At 35.1% G+C, this 20,738-nt stretch overlaps 1 protein-coding gene across 1 annotated transcript; it reads left to right on the forward strand.

Moving 5' to 3' along the window:
• Positions 1-1,370: 1,370 nt before the first annotated feature.
• LOC121738938 (paraplegin) lies at positions 1,371-15,930 on the forward strand. Its single transcript, XM_042131223.1, has 15 exons — positions 1,371-1,678; positions 1,912-2,064; positions 2,464-2,598; positions 3,574-3,711; positions 4,025-4,118; positions 4,586-4,719; positions 4,959-5,123; positions 5,424-5,575; positions 7,829-8,048; positions 11,218-11,351; positions 11,911-12,047; positions 13,012-13,214; positions 14,457-14,576; positions 15,368-15,553; positions 15,680-15,930. Exons 1-15 carry the CDS (start codon positions 1,496-1,498, stop codon positions 15,884-15,886), a joined length of 2,361 nt encoding a protein of 786 aa, XP_041987157.1. The 5' UTR covers positions 1,371-1,495; the 3' UTR covers positions 15,887-15,930.
• The last annotated feature ends 4,808 nt before the right edge of the window (positions 15,931-20,738 follow it).

The following is a 20,738-nucleotide window of genomic DNA, read 5'->3' on the forward strand; positions in this document are numbered from 1 at the left end:
TAGGATCACCGCAGATATACAATTACAAGTAGTTTCACAATTTAATTGGACAACTTTTTAACTGTGGCACAGAATATTAGTAGTACCAACAGAATTCCCACTAGCGCAACCCGTTTAAAGAAATAACGACTCATGCTACGATACTATAAAGTTCGAATTCCGACCGCGCAATGCTATGTGCCTCCAATTATATTTACCTACATGTCCGCTCCCTTTCTATTGCATAACTCGTACTTTTTCTGACGAAATCAGGGTTGTCTCTTTTTAAAAATAATATTTTAATCTTTATATTTAATAACTTCATTTTATTTAACTCGAAATAATCTAAGATATTATGTCTTAGTATTATATACTTAGATTTAATTATCATAAATTCGCGTGTAACTAGTTACGCGTACTTACTTAGATATCTTAATTATTGAAACCGGTCTCATATTACCTACTTAAAGTGTTTGTATAACTTAGTTATTTTTGTAAGCAGATAAGGTTTTTTGGAGGTTTTGAATAGTACTCATCACGAAATAATATAGTTAATAGCAATGACGCGAACAAATAGTCCAGGAGCTAACAACTAAAAACACAATATAAGTACTTATCATTTAGTTCTCTCGAGCAAATTTTAGTAAACCCAACCTATATTTTATTAATCAACATCGAAAAAAGGAGGAGGTTATAGTACGTTCGGTCGTATAATATTTTTATTTTTTTGTGTTTCTGTGACAGCGAATGAATACGCACGCAGGTAGGTATGCAACGATTAACGAACAACTAAAAACTCGTGCGCGTGCGTCACCGCTCGCCTGTGAGTCCCTACTGAAGTGCCCCTTTAAAGGGGTACTTACAGTTCTATGCCTATACGCGCGAGTGGGACAGGCCTGACTGTGGGTAATCGGAAAGGAATCGCGGTTCTGAGTATGTTCAATTATTTAGATGTACAAATTAGTTGGAAAAATGTGTGAGCTCTCAAAAGTCGCTGTAGCTATTATAATTGGTATACTATGCGATTTTGTTGGCCAACTTGAAATTATTGTAAGCCTGCGGTGGCTCTTACTAAAATGCTCACAGCCGATGACTCTATAATATTATAAGCTTCGTATTGGCTTCGTACGATAGACGTATGTGCGGCCGCGGCATAAGAGTTCAAATTTTAATATTTTTTAAATTTTCAAATTTCATTGCAGATATTTTTAAGAAGTGCCAGGTGCTGCCATATAAAAGAATAAAATAAATATTATTATCTGTTGCGGATTTCTTCTATCTGTTGCAGTTTATAGTCTGTAGTTGATTGTCATTTGTCAAATTTGGTTAAAAAAATATATATTGTCATTGTCAAAATCCTTTCAAAATAGTGGAGACTGGAGATTCGGAAAATCATTTTTGTGAAATATTTATCTAAAATCAAAAGTTCTCTGGATAATCATAATTTGTAATTTACTATGATGTTATTAAGCTTTTACGAGTACATTTTATAGATTTAATATCAAACACAACCAATATGTTATCAATAAAACGTCTGCCTAGTCTATCAGCTAGTAAAATAAACCCAAAATATCGCTCTGATTTGTTGACTGTATCCAGAAATGGTCAATTATTCAGTGAACGTTGTAATAATGCTTTCTTCAAATTATGCCGATCATTCTCTGCGTTACACAACGTGACAAGTCGAGCTCGACATCCAGTAAGTTTGTAAAATTATTTGATTACATCGCATTTAGTTTTTTGGTTATTGCACAATGTTTTGTATTTACTATTAAAAAAAATTACACAATGAATAAGCTGTACGATGTCTTATCCTTGTCGATCGACTTTTCATATGTACTTATCACACAAAGACCAAACACTGTTGGCACACATTGTATCTAGATGTTTTTGTAATAGGGTTATAAAAATAATTATGATAATATGTTTCAGCAATTAAAACAATTTCATGCAGAGTACAAAGCAGCTGCAGACTTATTGAAAAGGTCTAATTTGCCATCATTTCCTTCAATCATTAACAAGGAATTTACAAAATCCTTTCACACAAGTTCTGCAAACAATAATAAGGATGACGACCAAAACAAGGTATGTATTCTTCAATTCAATTTTTTATATTTGCTGTAGGGCAAAGTGATTGATGCCAAACAAACCCTCGTTTGTTTGGCATCTAGTTTGAATGCCCTCGCATTCAGCCTCACTAGCAAAGTAGTTACAAATGTATGAACTTATGAACTTGTATGTGTTAGGTATGAACAAAAATGTGAATATGTAAAAAATCTTTCTAGTGCTGCATAAAATTTGCTCATGTTCAGAAGATCTATGTTTACTACAATATGCACATAACCTATTACAGTTCTATTGTATATATATCACAGTAACTATTAAGTTACTTAATGCTTCAACTCCCAAGCGGTTGAATTCGTCCGCGAAAACAATAGATTTCCAGGAATACACGATCGAGGGATTATCATTTTTTAATTTCAGGATAAAGATAAAAAGAAAAATGAAGATGCTAATATACCATCGCTGTTTGTGAAAGCGGCATTTTGGATGCTCACCACATTCATCTTAGTCACTTTAAGTTCAATGTTAGTTCCTGGTGACAATACACAGAATGAGGTAGGTAAATTGTAACTATTATTGTTTGTATTTTTATGAACACACTTGGCACTTACAGTAATTTGCTTGCTTGTTTTTTTCATAACTGTACACCTATTATAATTTTGGTATATAAATGAGTAATTATTTATTTTATGCGATGAACCTGTAATGACAAAATTAAAATTATCAATTTAAGAGCTGAGAATATTTTATCATAATTTTTTATGATACAGAAAAGTAAATAGTGTAGTCTGGCCCAGCTAAGCTAATGTGCAATTTGCATAATGATTATATTATAAACTTCTCCTTCCCTTCCTTTATTTGTCTATTGCTAAAAATTTTAATATTATGTTGCATTTGTGTTTTTAAGATTTTAGTAAACAGATTGCTGAAGCGACATATTAAATACATGTGAATTATTGTGTACCTCTTGTTACTAGAAGCTAAGCAAAGAGATTTATGATTAAAGAATGTATATCAATATATTTTTTTACTTATTTTTATTTATTTTAAGCAAGTCATTTTGTAAAATGTATGTCCTTAGTTATGTCCAAGTGTTTCCAAAATAAAAATGCCAATTTCAAATATTTTCTAAGTCAAGTTTACTTACACTGTATTGCAAACTGCAATAAAAGTTGCATTGTTTTTTTTTTTTAATGAAATAAGGGGGCAAACGAGCAAACGGGTCACCTGATGGAAAGCAACTTCCATCGCCCATGGCTCTCCCACGTATACCTTTACAAATGTTTTTAAATTATAAATAATTTTAATGATGTTGTTTGTTTAATAGTAGCTTTCATTCTGAGAAAGCAAAAATAATAGCATATATTTTTAATTTTCTGCATTTTTCTTGCGAATTTGAACAACGAAACGAGCTCTTTAAAATGAAAAATTAATTACATGACATGTAATTACAATTGGACCAATTGGTCTATAATGATGTAATATTTTAATCTGGTCTCTAATGTAACGAGTTGATGAAATTTTTTTCAGCTTGTACGGTATGTGTCCTGGAACGAATTTGTATATAATATGCTGTCGAAAGGAGAGGTAGAAGAGCTAATAGTACGTCCAGATTTAGAAGTTGTTACGATTATTTTATATGATGGTGCGGTGATTAAAGGAAAACGGGTAAGAAACTATAAAAAACGCATCCCACCCACAGACAAGTACAAATCCATGATTTTGATAATACATAATTATTGTTTCTCAAAATAATATGTCTTTTATGTTATTTATTATATTTCATAGTTTATTTTAAGCCAGAAACGTGCGAAGCATTAGGTAGAGCACAAATATCTATTTTTCTTGATTATTTATACTTGATAAAATAGAAAAAAATAAAACTTCTTTAAAAAAATCGAATTAGGAACCAAGACAGTTACCGTTTTTAATCAATAAAGATGTTGTTTATATTTTCATTATAATTGACAAAATGTTTTAGACGAATCATCGCGTTTATCACATGAATGTGGGTGATATACATCGTTTTGAAGAGAAACTGCGAGAAACTGAAAAGAGTTTGGGTGTGAAAGAAGGTTAGATATTTTATAAAATACTTTTTATTATGACAACCATTTGTGGCTCAATGGTTGAGTGGGTTCGAATATCGCCCTAATATGTTCCCAGGTCCCGGATGTGTAATAAATATTATGTGTATGATATACTTAATATTTTTTTTAATGTATGTAATATAGTATAAAAGTATTTAGATATATTTCCGTTGTCTCTACCTGTAACATAAGGTGCTTAGCATGGAACCAGACTGACGTGGCGTGAAGCGTCCATACTGATATTATTATATTAATATAAGTGTATTGCACTTGTACCACTACAAATTCACAATAATAATACTTGAGCCTGGCTTACCCTTGCTATGTTTCATTCCATAAGTTCCATGTGCTACATGACTATGTAGCACATTAAAAAACCTATGAAATCGAAATTCTATAATAAACATAAATTTCTTTATACATCAAAAATCCACACTTTTAAACGTTTTCAGGTGTCCGTGTCATCTATGACAGGAATGGAAGTGTTGCTGGTAAAGTGATCACAACATTACTGATAGCAGCTTTCATTCTGTCGTTCCTGTACTCAACTAAGTCAATGAAGATGAACATCAATCTAGGAGGCTTTGTAAGCATATTAGATTTGACTATTACTATTACTAGCTGTCTTAAATTCGCCTATAAAGTTAGATCCCTTATTTTAAACCTAAAGGTAAATTCCAAAATCCTTTCTTAGTGAATGCTTTCATCAAAAAAGGGACTGTGTGTGAAATTTGAAGTTTTTTTTAAGCATTGCCTTTTTAAAGTTACCAATAAACCAACCTTTACTCTTTATAAAACAAATATACTTAAATTAAATCTTTACAGAGTCAACTCGGTCGTGCTAAGTTCACTTTAATTGACTCAATGAGCGGACAAGGTAAGGGTGTGAAATTTGAAGATGTGGCCGGACTGAAAGAAGCCAAAATAGAAGTTATGGAGTTTGTCGACTATTTGAAGAGACCTGAACATTACAAGAGTTTGGGAGCTAAGGTATTTAAAGAAAATATAGACCCTCCTGTATTTTGGAAGTCAACTAGGTTGGAACATAGGTTCCACTGTAAATATTTTTAAATGTCTGTATTTTGGTTCATTAAAAATTTTAAGTTGTATATAGGTAATGTGGTTTTTTCCTCAGTAAAAGCAAAATATTTATAGCAAGCAAGTTTTATCTTTCTGATGTACGACATTAGCTACATTATTGTAAGCCGTGTATCATGAAAAGTATCCAAATTCTAAAGATATTTTATGTATCTTCCTAAGTGCTTTAATTTCAATAATTTCTTATTTAAGGTGCCCAAAGGTGCACTGCTGTTAGGCCCACCCGGCTGTGGTAAAACGCTCCTGGCCAAAGCTGTTGCTACTGAGGCTAATGTACCATTCCTCTCCATGAATGGTTCAGAATTCATTGAAATGATTGGAGGATTGGGCGCTGCTAGAGTGCGGTGAGTGTAAATTCTTCTCAATTTATTTAAAATTCTTCTTTATTACAAGGTTTAAGTTTGAATGTATTGTTAGTAGTAATATAGGGTTTTAGAAATAATTTTTTGTCTCTAAAGAGAAAAGTGGGATACTGTTCTATAATGTGGTAACTGTGTCGCCCCCAAGTCGAGCAGTTTTAAACTATGTGACAATCAATCATGCATTCATGCATGCCACATGTTGACCAGTTGCAAATAGGCAACAGCAAATAGTCTTGCACTAAGCGACGTCAGTGAGCAAAAAAGAAATTACAAACACTCTTATGCTTTTGGTATGAAAAAACGCTCTATCTACCACGGGCGTATATAGCTTTATAAGGAGGGGGTTCCTAACGTAAATTATTTATAACAAAAAATTAAAACCGACTTCCAAGGTAAAAACAATAATAACATCCTTATAATATGAACTAAAAAGTATTAAATAATTTTTCCTATCTAATAGTGCCTTTTTCCGAATTCGGCTAAACCTCAACAGCTATTTCTGTACTCAATCTTCATCATTTTGAAGTCGGTACCAGATAGCTGAATCTTTAGTTCTCTGACAGAATATTTGAAACTTTAGGAACTGGCACCGACTTCTAAATTATGAAGATTGAGTACAGAAATAGTTGAGGTTTAGCCGAATTCGGAGAAAGGCACTATTAGATAGGAAAAATTATTTAATACTTTTTAGTTCATATTATAAGGATGTTATTATTGTTTTTACCTTGGAAGTCGGTTTTAATTTTTAAAAATAATAATTTCACTCTTTTTAGTTACCTAACCATCGCGTAAGAAAATACTTCAACCCCTTAATATTATCTTCACCTTGGTAAATGTTTACAAACCTACCCCAATTTATTTGACAAACTAGTACAAAAGAAAGTCGACGGAGCCCCGCTACGCGGGGATAGATATAGGAATATCTGGGTATTGTAGTCTAAGTTCCATCCTAACCTAACCTACTTTTGGACTTTCTAGATTGTGTTTGTTTTTGTTTTGGCGGGGTGCTGCGCCCCCCGAGACCCCCCTTTAGGGGGGTCATTCGACAGGGGTTGATTTTTGAGAAAAGTTTATCGGAGCTTTTTTGCTCCCCTTGGCGCCCCCTATCTATTGGTATATTCAAAAAGGGTGGTTATATATTATTATATAGGGTGGTATTTTCTAAATCTTTTTTCCATAGTGCCCCGTTTCCTTCAGTCCAACCCAAATGTGTGCCTTACGCTCTGGAGTAAAGGTTGAATTTGTTACTTATGTTCAATTTTGTGGTACTTGAAATATTATGTATTTTGAAACAACATTATGAAACAACATTTAGTATATTCTTTTATATTAAAATCGCTTTGAAATATACCAAATAAATAAGGACATAACGTGATGACTGACTGACATGTGAGTTGTGACATTGGTGACCCTGACATGGTAGTGATGATGATGATGAATGTAATTTGCATAGTAGCATATGCTTTCAGTTTTTAAAACAACGCCTAAACCCCCAAACTTGTATCTATAAGGAATCCGGAGTTCTCTTAGTATCTTCGGAACCATAGTATACCTTGGTGCAAAATCTTGCGTTTTGGTAGCATATGCTTAGGATGCTTCTCATAAAACCAAAATTACCATATCTTTCCATTATTAAATTTTGAGGAGTTCCCTCGATTACTTATGGATCCCATCATCAGATCACCACTTTTGTGAAAATGGGACCAAATTGGAGTAAAACCTAATATAACAAAACAAAAATGTTGAAAATCGGTTCACAAACGGCGGAGTAGTGGTCGAACATACAAAAAAAAAAATACACCACAGCCGAATATATAACTTCCTCGTTTTTTGGAAGTCGGCTAAAAAGCGGCCAAGTGCGAGTTAGAATCGCCCATGAAGGGTTCCGCAGCAGCAAATAGGCAACACGGTGTTAAAGAAATCAAAAATATTTTTTTATACATGTACCGACCGATTTTAATCAGCAAGGTACATATATTATTGTCGAAATTGGACAAGTAACATGGATAGTAATGGGGGGGAGTCCGGACCCCCATGACACCCCCCTTATATACGGCCATGCTATCTACTCACTGTAAGTACTATCAGAGAAGTTGATTCATAGGCAGTTGACGGACGGACCTACGTCATGTTGTCGGCTTATTGTTAGCTGTGATCGGTCGGATATGATGCCTATGTATCAACTCGATCGATAGTACTCACAAATATTTAATTTGTATTAATAAACTCTTTCAGCGATCTCTTCAAAGAGGCCGGTTCCCGGGCACCCTGCATCATCTATATCGACGAGATGGACGCTGTCGGGCGCGCGCGGAGTGATGGGCGGTCTTTCGGCCCGGGGGGAGGGGAGTCGGAGCAGACCCTCAATCAGTTGTTGGTGGAGATGGACGGCATGAAGACTAGGGAGGGTGTGGTGGTGCTAGCCTCCACGAATAGAGCTGATGTGCTGGATAAGGTACGAGGATGGGGCAGTTAGGTCAAATATAGAATATGATGCCAAACAAATTCAAAAAGATTTTGATAATTTTTACCGCTATTGTCTCATCAACAAATTATATTTAAATATTGTGTCAAAATGTTACGTATGTTCTTTCACCCACAAATCTAATATTATAGAATATCCCTATAAACTACGCGATACCATAGAATTAGAACGTTAGAAAAGGCATTCCATACAATCTTCAACGCGAAAATGTGTCACCCTCGAAATGAGTGAGCTCACTCATCTAAGAGCAGTGTGCCTTAGGACGCGGTAACAGCCTAGATCGCGCTATCGCTTGCTCGCGTATTTCTATAAGAGGTTACCATGTTGAGTTAAATTTTTCGATTCTTGCGATTGCTATACACGAACTCACCTACCAACATAGATATCAGAAACAACAGCCTACCAATAATAAATACTAAATAGCTTATGGGTAAAGCTAAAGTTGTGTAATGCACCTAAGTAGTGTATAGCTAAATAAGCTTTAAAATTTGGTATAAAAAAGTTTAATTAAAAAAATAATAATATTATGTGCACACTGCACAGCTGTTTTGGGTATTTTGATTTAAGGGGTACCAGGGTTTTAAAAAGCATTTGACAGCAATTTTGTTGACACCGCTCGCTATAAACTGAAGTCCATGCGGACGAAGTCGCGGGCAACAGCAAGTATATATTATATATACAATAATTGCTCGTTTAAAGATTAACAGGAATAAAATATTACAAAATGTTCTTCGGTTTGCGGAAATTCGTTAATATTTTGGAATCTGTATATTTTGTCGGGACACAAAGTATTCAATACCAGAATTCGGAAACACCGAATTATCTTGATAACAAACACCCAAATCAGTTCAGTTAACATTATAAAAATACAATTATCCTCTATCGAATGTTTGTACTTGTCCCACTGAACAGGACGTCAGTCGTTATACTCCATTAGGCATAACGCTACCGAACCATGACGCTACTGGCGCGACATTATAATAATAATAATTGGCTACAACTGTATAATGTTTGAATGAGATATTCCTAATGAATAAATTAATAAAGAATATTTCATTAATTCTTTTAATGTAAAATGTTCTTGCGCTCTCTTCTCTTTTTACATAAATTTATATCAAAAATAAAACCGGCCAAGTGCGAGTTGGACTCGCCCATGAAGGGTTCCGCAGCAGCAATAAGGTTTATTTTTATGAAATTAAGAGGATTTTGATTTATTTTCATATTTCAGTTGATTTAATGAAAGTTAAATTCAGGTTTACCATTTATGGCGTATAAAAAAAACTACTGGCTAGATCTCGTTCGAACCAATTTTCGTTGGTAGTTTTTGTAGGAATGTACATCATATATTTTTTTGAGACTTATCATGAGATACTTTAGAAGTTAGAGGGGGGGGGGGACACACATTTTACCACTTTGGAAGAGTGTCTCTCACAAACTATTCAGGTTAGAAAAAAATGATATTAGAAACCTCAATATGATTTTTGAAGACCTATCCATAGATACCCCACACTAAAAAAATTTTTTCATCTAACCTATGCGTTAGATGAAAAATTTTTTTTTTGTTTCAGTTGTATCTATGGCGACCCCTAAAATTTTTAATAATTTTTCCATTTTTGTATCAAAATCTTAAACCGCTGAACCGGAATAAGATTTTGATACAAGGAACTCTAGGAATTTCACGCGACACGACGAGGGACATAGGCTATTTTTTTGCGGAAAAATGTACGGACATTTTTCCGCAAAAAAATAGCCTATGTCCCTTAACGTGGTCTATTCTTCATGTTTGCCAAATAACATTAAAATTACTCCAGTAGTTCTTAAGAATCTTAAGATAATAAGCAATTTCATATAATTTCCCCCGTTTTTTTCACATTTTCCTCTATTTCTTCGCGCCTATTAGTCGTAGAATAATAAAATATAGCTTAAGGCCTTTCTCGATAAATAGGCTATCTAACACTGAAAGAATTTTTCAAATTGGACCTGTAGTTCCTGAGATTAGCGCGTTCAAATAAGCCCTTTCTAATAATTTCCCCCCGTTTTTCCCACATTTTCCTCTATTTCTTCGGTTCTATTAGTCTGAGCGTGATAAAATATATCCTATAGCCTTCCTCGATAAATGGGCTATCTAACACTGAAAGAATTTTTCAAATCGGACCAGTAGTTCCTGAGAAGGATCCATTTATCCATTTATCGAGGAAGGCTATAGGCTATATTTTATCACGCTAAGACTAATAGAAGCGAAGAAATAGAGGAAAATGTGGAAAAAACGGAGGGAAATTATTTGAAAGGGCTTATTTGAACGCGCTACTCTCAGGAACTACTGGTCTGATTTGAAAAATTCTTTCAGTGTTAGATAGCCCATTGATCTAGGAAGGCTATAGGCTATATTTTATCGTGCTAAGACTAATAGGAGTGAAGAAATAGAGGAAAATGTGGAAAAAATGGGGGAAATTGTATGAAAGGGCTTATTTGAACGCGCTAATCTCAGGAACTACTGGTACGATTTAAAAAATCTTTCAGTGTTACATAGCCTATTTGTTGAGGAAGGTTATAGGCTATATTTTATTACGCTAAGACTAATAAGAGCGAAGAAATAGAGGAAAGTGTGGAAAAAACGGGGGAAATTATTTGAAAGGCCTTATTTGAACGCGCTAATCTCAGGAACTACTGGTCCGATTTGAAAAATTCTTTCAGTTTTAGATTGCCTATTTATCGAGGAAGGCCATAAGCTATATTTTATTATTCTAAGATTAATAGGAGCGAAGAAATAGAGTAAAATGTGAAAAAAACGGGGGAAATTATATGAAATTGCTTATTATCTTAAGATTCTTAAGAACTACTGGAGCAATTTTTATGTTATTTGGCAAACATGAAGAATAGACCACGTTAAGAGACAAAGGCTATTTTTTTGCGGAAAAATGTACGGTCGCGTGAAATTCCTAAATTACGCAAGCGAAGCTGCGCGGAACTCTATATTTATTATAATAAAATATATATAATAAAATCGTATGAAAGTCAATTCTATACATTGAATATTTTTGTACAATAAACAATACTTGGGACGTGATCTACAGTCTACTATACTAATGCGGACGAAGTCGCGGGCAACAGCTAGTACATATTTATAAATTCGTTACAGGCTCTGCTCCGGCCGGGTAGATTCGACCGACACATTCTCATAGACCTGCCGACACTGCAAGAGAGAGAGGAGATATTCGAGCGACACTTAAAGAATATCGTTTTAGAAGACCTACCTAAACATTATGTAAAACGGTATGGTAACAGATTTTAATGAAAACAAGTCAGTTCTAATCATAAAGTTAATATACCTAGCGGAATAGAGCAACAATCTCGAGCTGTCAAAGGAAACCGAAATTGGTTTTCATCTTTGTGAAAAATATGTGTACGTATTCACTTACACAAACATGATTGAACATGAATAAATTGTCAACGTCCGGCACGTGCCGACTAGACGTCAAAAAAGAGGGCTGCTGTCATGTATCACACCTCTCTTTTTACCACGCAGTGTTACTGATAGTGACATCTCTCTTGCTCAGGCCTTTGTTTCTCTATTCCGCTAGGTATATTAACTTTATGGTTACGGTCAAGTCGTAAACAGTTGCCGTTGTCATGGCATGACATGATTTGGACATGCGCAATAAAAGGTTTTGTGGCATCGTCTTCCGACGCTCGGGAAAAACGATCGTTGCCGAACAGTGACGAAAATTTCTATGCGCATTAATTATCACTTTGGGAGCACTGTAATGTAATTGAAACGACTACACACTTTAGGAATCTAGAATAATATGCATAAATCAATTTTCTATTCCAGCCTGGCGTATCTAACGCCGGGTTTCAGTGGTGCGGACATCGCTAACGTGTGTAACGAAGCCGCGCTCCATGCTGCACGACATAAGCAGAATCTGGTCAAAGCGGCCAACTTGGAATATGCTGTGGAGAGGGTTGTTGGTAAGAATTATATACTTAGATGTTCTAAAAGTGTTAATTTTTAACCGATTTAGAAATAAAAGATTTTTCGTTTTCATTATATTTACCCTATCCATCGACCTATAGGATGCGTTTAACTTTGTTGTCGCTAAGTAAAAATTGAAGGAATGCACATGTCTTGAAACGTCACTTGAGAGCTTGTTTAAGGCGGCCCATAGACGATCAATTTTATTGCCCAATATTACGAATTATTGTGCAGTATTGTAGACAATTTGAAGAATATTGAATATAATATAACATTGAACATTGCCGAAAAAACTTGAGAGGTGTCAAGGGACACCCGAATGGAACGAAGATATTTCTTTATACACTCAAATTATGAAAAAAGCGCCATCTTTTGACTAGCCCAGGAATACTTTTAACGCCCTTTGCCCCTACTATGCAGGTACTAATAAAAGTGTCGAGGTCAAAATATATTATCGTTCTGTCTACCCTCCTTTAGCAATGCCGAACGCGCCATAAGGAACTTAGTTCCAAAAATATTGTTCAATGTTATTGTAGGTTTAGGGGCTGATTTATAGCGAAATAGACCACGACTTTCATATTTTTTTTCAGTAAGCACGAATGCTTCCTTAGCTTTTTGTCATGCCGGTCTTCACTAACTATGTATTTTAGTTGACTCATGTTTTTATTCAGTAAAAACGGATCCCATAGCTTTATGGTACGCCGTTCATTTAGCTGACCCATGTTGAACTCCTATATTTTTTTTAATGAGTAAATAAAGCTATTATGCCTTTATTACCAGACCAATAAAAAATTTAAGGTTTTGATAATTTAGAACTACAGTAGGGCCTCGATACTCCGAACTGCGGCTAATCCGAACACCTCTATAATCTGAACGACAAACCGCACAAATCACTCCCGTAGCCATCCATCCGTAGGGATCCAGGTTGTTATCTCGTTACTCTATTTTTCGTTTGTTCAGGTGGGACAGAAAAACGTAGTCACGCAATGTCACCTGCCGAGAAGAAGATAGTCGCGTATCACGAGTCGGGGCACGCGTTAGTCGGCTGGCTGCTGGAACACACAGACGCTCTGCTCAAAGTGACTATAGTGCCACGTACCAATAATGCGCTGGGATTCGCTCAGTATACTACCTCGGATCAGAAACTGTATTCGAAGGAGGAGGTACGATTTCTATTAGAAAACCGGCGTGAAACAGCGCTTGCGCTGTGTTTCGCCGAGTGAGTGAGTTTACCGGAGGCCCGATCCCCTACCCTATTCCCTTCCCTACCCTCCCGTATTCCCTTCCCTTCCCTACCCTCCCCTATTTCCTCTTAAAAGGCCGGCAACGCACCTGCAGCTCTTCTGATGCTGCGAGTGTCCATGGGCGACGGAAGTTGCTTTCCATCAGGTGACCCGTTTGTTACTTATTTCATAAAAAAAAAATTAGAACTAATTAATCTTTGATTGATATTCTGAGAACAGTAGATACTAGATACATACCATTTAACGAAAGTGATTCATCGTCTGTTTAACATGACTATAAAGCAATTTTGTTAAAAGGCGCATAACAAATCGAGTCCAATATACAATATTAACGACTTCCCTAACCATTCCGGTCCAGCTATATTAAAGTTGTAGTTGTCTGAAAAAGTAAAAAGTAGATTACATCATGCTGTCTATTTTTAAACTGAAACTATTTTTTCATTTAGAATAGGCATCAGTCAATTTCAGGATCTAACTCAGTGGGAAGAACCGGCGTAAGTAACTCGCCCGAGGCCATTTATTACTAAAAAATTATACGTGTGGCACTCGGGGACTGCCGCGGTAAAGCTATTGCATAGTATTTTTTATCAACTTAAGCAATTATAATTCGCATACGAATTCACACAAACACCGTGCCGAAGTCTGCCAACGCCGCACCGCTCGGAGAGGGGACAGTTAGGTATTTTTCGTTACGGAATTTCCCGATTCGGTCGCCGCGCTCAAAGCCCGCGATAAAAGCTATGCAATAGCTTATGGAGACACTTCACATGGCTATTTGTATTTGCCATTGGCTATTTGTTGTATTTGACAACATTATTGACGAATACGACCAGCAAATATAGGCAAATACGACCGTCCACACATGGACGTCAAATACCAAACTGTTACTTGATTTTCCTTACTTGCCTATTAGACTCCTTTGATGTGCGTCAAAAACCGACAAAGGTGTACGTACGTACGTAGTACGGATACGTGTATTTGGTATTGGTCATATTTGTCAAATAGACAAATAAGGCCAATATTTGTCAAACATACCGTCTACACATGGTGATGGTTTGGCGAATACATAAAATACGCAAATACAAATAGCCAAGTGAAGTGCCTCCATTAGAAGATTGAAAATTTATCTCATCCCACTAAGATATTATTGTGTTTTTTCAGCTGTTCGATCGCATGTGTATGGCACTGGGCGGTCGCGCGGCGGAGGCGATAACATTCAATTCGATCACGAGCGGCGCTCAGAATGATCTACAGAAAGTCACCAAAATCGCGTACGCACAGGTTAGTTATTTCGTACCTAGATGTGTATTGTGTACTACAAAATTCAGTTTAGGTTATTGTTGTTACGGAAAAAGTTTAAACTTCATTTTAATATAAAAACATTTATGTTATGTACAAATTAAACATTAATGTACACGGATATAAATTATAGTCTCTCTGTATAGTAACCAAGATGAAATCATGTTCAGGCACGAAATACGCTGCAACGGAGACACGACGGGCTCAAACAAAACCAACAGCCTACAGCTTTATTGATATTACTGAGGGTCAATTCAGACCGCAACTCGACGTGTAGATGCATGCTAAATAGGTACATATTGAATTGACAGACTTGCATGACGTCTCACGCAATTGATGTCTGTCAATGCAGTACAAATTTAGAAATGAATGTACACGTCGCGTTGCGGTCTGAATTGACCCTTAGCCGGAGTCCTTTTTAGGGTTCCGTAGCCAAATGGCAAAAACGGAACCCTTATTAATGAAAATTTAATTCGTCTACGGGCTCCCATAATATGTTTTGTTTCCTTTACAAAATTATTTGTACCAAGGAAATTAATTTCTTGGCGCAATCCTTATCCCCAAATTTTAAGTTCGTATCTACTTTAAATTACACCATTTATTTATTTTTTTTGGTAAAAAGTGGGCCCCGTGCGAGTTTCTTACGCCGGTTCTTCTCGCTGGAGTAGTTCCCGAACCAGTGGTAGGCGCCAGTAGTTGTGACGTTCTGAGAATATTTGATTCAAATTTATTCAGAAATAAAACTTTTTTTTTCTATATTTTTTACATTCCAGGTCCGGATATACGGCATGTCTCGTACCGTCGGTCTCATATCGTTCCCGGACTTGAACGAACGCGGCCGAAGCCCTTTCAGTAACGCGCTCAAAAACCTCATTGACATGGAGGCTAAGAAGTTGATCGCTGAGGCGTACTACAAAACTGAGGATGTGCTGAGGAAAAACCAGGATAAACTTAAACTTGTGAGTCTTTGTTTTTATAATCTTTTGTCAGAAAAGGAAAAAAATTACATGTTTTTTGTTTGGTCAACTCATTCGACTCTAACATTTGAGTAGATTGCACAATGCACATCTTATTCTTTTTCACAGCTTGCCGAAGAATTAATAAAGAAAGAGACGCTAAACTTCAAAGAGGTACAAGACATTCTGGGACCACCGCCTTTCCCCGGGAAGAAGTTCATTGACCCCGTCGAGTTTGAGGCCAATTTGAGGAACATGGAAAAGGCCACCACAAGCGAAGAGGACAGTTCCATTGGGGCACCTTCGGCTAAGCCAGAGACGCAGCCAGGAGCGTAAATATGTAGATAACCTGTAGTGAATATATAAATTGTTGACAATCAGTTTTGATTATTTTATTTGTCTAAGAACTGGTTTAATATTAAAATGTAAGTTTCTCGATACGCAGAATACAACTGCGTGAGGGTCAAGTCACATTGCATCGTGACGAGGCGATGTAATACGTTTATATTAATGAGCTATTAAAAACTTAACTTTAACCTACTACACAAGAAGAATCATATCGATGAATTGACATCTACATTGACATAGTGACAGTTATAATATGTTCAGCCGTTAAACTTTATATACTAGCTAATAGCTATACCGGGTGACTGGTGAGATACGAACAAAACTCGAGGACGTGATAGTTGGCTATTATATTAGATTAAAAAAATTATATCAATTGATCACTGAGTAAATGTAGCTTAAAGTTAAATAATTATTTACCCAACATAATATGGACACCGCGCGCGGGAAGGGTAGCGGCGCGGTGTTTCTTTGATGGCGCACGCCGCCGCGACGGCAGCATAGTATGCCTGGTTGTAAACTGTCCATGATTCATTTATTTAAAGGGAAATTTGGTCAAAATTAAGAACCTAATTTTATTACATAATTATAATGAGAATCGAGAACCGAGTACTCTCGAGTATTGAACATGTCTTACCAGTCAAGCTGTATATATTATTTTAATACTATAGTATGGCAAGGTAATCAAAACTAGATTCGGGAAACAATTTTATTCACAATCATCAGGGGCACAGAGTACACACCGATCGACAAATTTTATATATAAGTGGTTGTACCGAGAAATTCCACAAGACATTACTAGTACAGACAAATCGTGTACAGAGTAGTAAAAGTTACACACCCTAAACAGCCGCACGTGTTTGCTGATCGGGAATTCTGACATTCAGACCGGAAATTTTCCGAATCGGAATTCCGGATCAGAAATTAAGACGGCTCGTCTACAACACGGGACAATTTGAATATTATATATATCAAATAAATCGCAGTCTTCAAAATGTAATTAAACATTATAAGCCGTAGTGGCAATATACTTATACCAAATATCATAAATAGTTAAAAGTTTAATAATAAAGTTTAAATTCGAAAGTTAATATAATGTTGTGCACCAGGCGGCCCGAAGACCTTGAAACTTCAGAAGGTAGATATAGAACAGACTTGAAAATATATTTACATCTGTCTCTTTCTCTCCTAACAACGACAAAAGAGATGAACGATATTGATATCCACTTTGCCTGCTCTATACATTTAACACTGATGATTACTTAATACAAATACTTATACTTACGTAGTACAGTAAAAAAAAGAGCAAAGGAATAAAACAAAATAAAAATACAAAAGAAACATTTATTTTTAATTGTAAGTACGTAAGCCTATACTCACATTCTAGGAAAACTTGACTTAAAGTTATTGAAACTGGGATGTCTTTGTGTTGTTCGTTACATATTGACTGTATAGTCATATAACACAACCCAATTTGGGTTATTGGTCTTTAAAAAATTAAAATAAAACAGTAAAGTATATAGTAACAATAAGTTTGTAACAAAATAGCCATTTAGATTAGAATTTGATAAAAATTGTAATATGTTGTGCGTCAAATTATACCATGACGTTTTTGTCTGATATGAAGTATTTTCAATTAAATAACAAAACAAAAATAAACAAAAACACATCGTAAAATAATTTCTGAAATATCTGTTTTAAAACAAGCAGGTACTATAAAGAGAAATAAACTGTATTACACTGGCAATACTTGCAACACTCGAAGATTGTCATAACATAACCCATACAAAATCCACATCATACGAAGGATATTTTAACACTATATTATTATATTAGACACAATTGATTATATATTTTCATAGCCTGAAGGCGTCCACGACATTTCTAACGAGAACACGACAGTAAAGTCTTCGGTTGTTATAATATTAAGAAAGGAGGGATTGTATTGTCAATATAATATTCCTAAGAAATTACATTGAAATAAGTTGCGACAATATTCGATAAATTTGATCAAATTATTTCAAAATTAGTTTTAATTTTACATGTTTTATGCTAGTACCCTATTGAAAATTCAACTGAGGTCATAAATCTTGCAGAGTTTCGGTGAGAGGCAAAGAGTTTGTCATAATTTTAAAGATGAAACACATAACTTTAATTTTGTGCCCGGTTTATGATAATTTATTAAAATATTTTAAATTATATTTTACTTTGTAATTCTAAGATCTTTGTGTGAATGTTTATTTGTGTATTTGAAAACGATGGGTACATTGTGATGATTTCAAATATCTCTCTCGATTAAAGGCCTAACCCTCAGTTGAAAAAAACAGAAAAAGCCCTGCGAACATGACTATTAATTTGAGGAATATGTGAGCCACATAACGTCACCTTTATTTATGTGGTGCTCGAAAAATTATCTATTATGTTATTATTTTCTTAAATTGACGGACATGCAGTTATTCTGTACCATTTTCTTAAACACCTGTTAATCGTTGCCTATACCATCTCTATCGTAGATCGTAGCGTAGAAAGAGACGGCTCGATATTGTGACTAACGAACGTTGAGGCGTTAGAGAAATTGGCACTTAAACTACTACACGTCTGAAAATTTGCAACATCTAACATTGAATAAGATTTTTAATGTCTTTTATAGTTAAACCTTAGATCCTTACAATTGTTTATTAGAAAGGTATGACTGTAGAAGGTACCAAAATTTTTACGTTACATAAAACAAAAATGTTGTATAATATTATGTTCCTCACAATTATGCTAGTGCTGGGAGCATAATATTATATTACGATACAAATATCTATTACAACACTAAATACCTGACAATATTGTTGTATGGCTGTTTGCACAAGAAACACGATATTTAGCCAATGCGGCGGACGCCAAGTATTTTTCAATACTTAAAATAAAAACATTTAATACATTTCAAAATATGTGATGTATCGAATCTTATAACTTATATTCTTAGTTTGCAGATCATCTAAATTTTAAACAATTCATTATATAAAACGAAACAAGCGTTTAATATAATATTATATCCTGTTAGGAGTCAATATATGTTTGAATTACTTACGTACTATTTTTATACATAAAAGCCAATAGGTAGTCAAAATTATGAAGAAATGTTTGAGTAAATTAACCTAAAAATTAGTAAAATGTTTGACACAGTAATAGCAGGATTTAACTAGACGATTAGGATTTAATATTAGGCAGATTACCCTGCAAGTTCATAAGGATAAATTTAGATGCCGCGTTCAGGAAATAAACACAAAATGGCATAGTACCATACAAGTCGGCTAAATTACAGTTAATACTGAATATCTTAAATATACTGTATAGAAGTCGCCAAAAACGGCACTAAAACTTACTCTAGACTTACGCTATGACTATATAACTTTTAAACACTAGAAGTTACTGATTATGAGACTCTAATCCTTTATATTATATCTCATTGTTTTGTGACATCTGACAAGTTGTAAGCCTTTCTTTACACTATCGCTTTAATGTTGGTGTGCATTGACGGCCATTTAGAATCTTACATCAAAACATTGCTGGCTTCTATCCAAACGGACGCATATACATTTTTACGTACGTTTTTGGAGTGCAGGTCGGCCATTTGGACGTCAATGCACAACCTTACAAGATAAATTCGAATTCGTCTTCTACAATTAGCTTAAAATCATCAGGCTATACATACAAGTAGATGTAATATAATATAAGAAGTAACTTAGTATCTACAGTATTTTTTGTTCAAGTTACTCCTAAGATATGCTGAAATTTAGTGATCACCATTACATTGATATCTACTTGTAAGTATTCTGTGTATTGTGACTTGTGACATTAATTACTACATATTAGGGTCAGCTCACACTGAAGGGCGAAGCAGCACTGCATTTTAAAAATAGTGTTTCAAAATTTTATGCTACGCAGAACAGAGCTACGCAATCAGAAATGGAACTCGAGCAAGGAAAAGTATGCCTTATTATAAAGTGTTTAACGTTTAATTTCGCTTCGCTGTTTTGAAAATGCAGCGTCGCTTCGCATCATTTTAGTGTAAAGTGACACACAATAATTACATACATTGGGTACGATATGACGACCGCGAAAAGACGCATCTCGAAGTCAAAGGCTGTTTGCACACCGACGAAGCAAAACGCGAAAAAGTACAACGCACAATATCGGCTCCACTGCAACCCAGCATGACATGGAAACGGGAAATGTAAGCTATATTATTGTAAGGACATAAGAGTAATTTTGTCAACTCGCACCGCGTAGACGACTAGTTGGCGACTAGCCGACAACTAGCAAGTTAGTAAATTAACTCCTAGGTCACACTACATAAAACTGAAAATTCAATGGCATATTTTAATGATCCAAGTTGGTACCTTTAATGACTCAAACGAGTGATGCGTTTTGTTGCTTCCCGTTTTGTCGCATTTTAGGTCTTTTTGGTTAGCGTCAGTGTGCAAGCCTTAAAAGCGCTAATGTAAACAAAGGCGAGAAAATAATTGAAACCGTTAGTGGAAGAAGCAGGTAAAGTAGCATTTTAAAAAATGACGTTTATTTGCATAATGGAGGTTTTAGAGCCGGAATTATGATTTGAATAAAAAAACTGTAGAGTGTAGATTTAGTGTGTAGCCAGATATATTAGCTAGATATGATAAAGTTGGTAAGTTACAAGGTTTGTTAAAATTAAGTATAAAAAATATTAACTGTCCTTATTTTATAAAATGTTAGTATTCCGGTTCATCCACTCACGTCTTTAATTGGGATACAAAACAGTGAAGTCAATTCATACTAAAAATAAATCAGTAGATATAAAATACTTAAAAATTTA

The sequence above is a fragment of the Aricia agestis genome, chromosome Z (genome assembly GCF_905147365.1).
Source record: "Aricia agestis chromosome Z, ilAriAges1.1, whole genome shotgun sequence".
In the NCBI taxonomy this organism is placed as follows: Eukaryota; Metazoa; Arthropoda; class Insecta; order Lepidoptera; family Lycaenidae; genus Aricia; species Aricia agestis.

Coding starts and splice junctions, on each gene's coding strand:
- LOC121738938 (XM_042131223.1), top strand. CDS start 1,496: ATGTTATCAATAAAACGTCTGCCTAGTCTATCAGCTAGTAAAATAAAC. Junction 4,119..4,585: donor GAGTTTGGGTGTGAAAGAAG/GTTAGATATTTT, acceptor AAACGTTTTCAG/GTGTCCGTGTCATCTATGAC. Junction 5,576..7,828: donor TTGGGCGCTGCTAGAGTGCG/GTGAGTGTAAAT, acceptor AAACTCTTTCAG/CGATCTCTTCAAAGAGGCCG.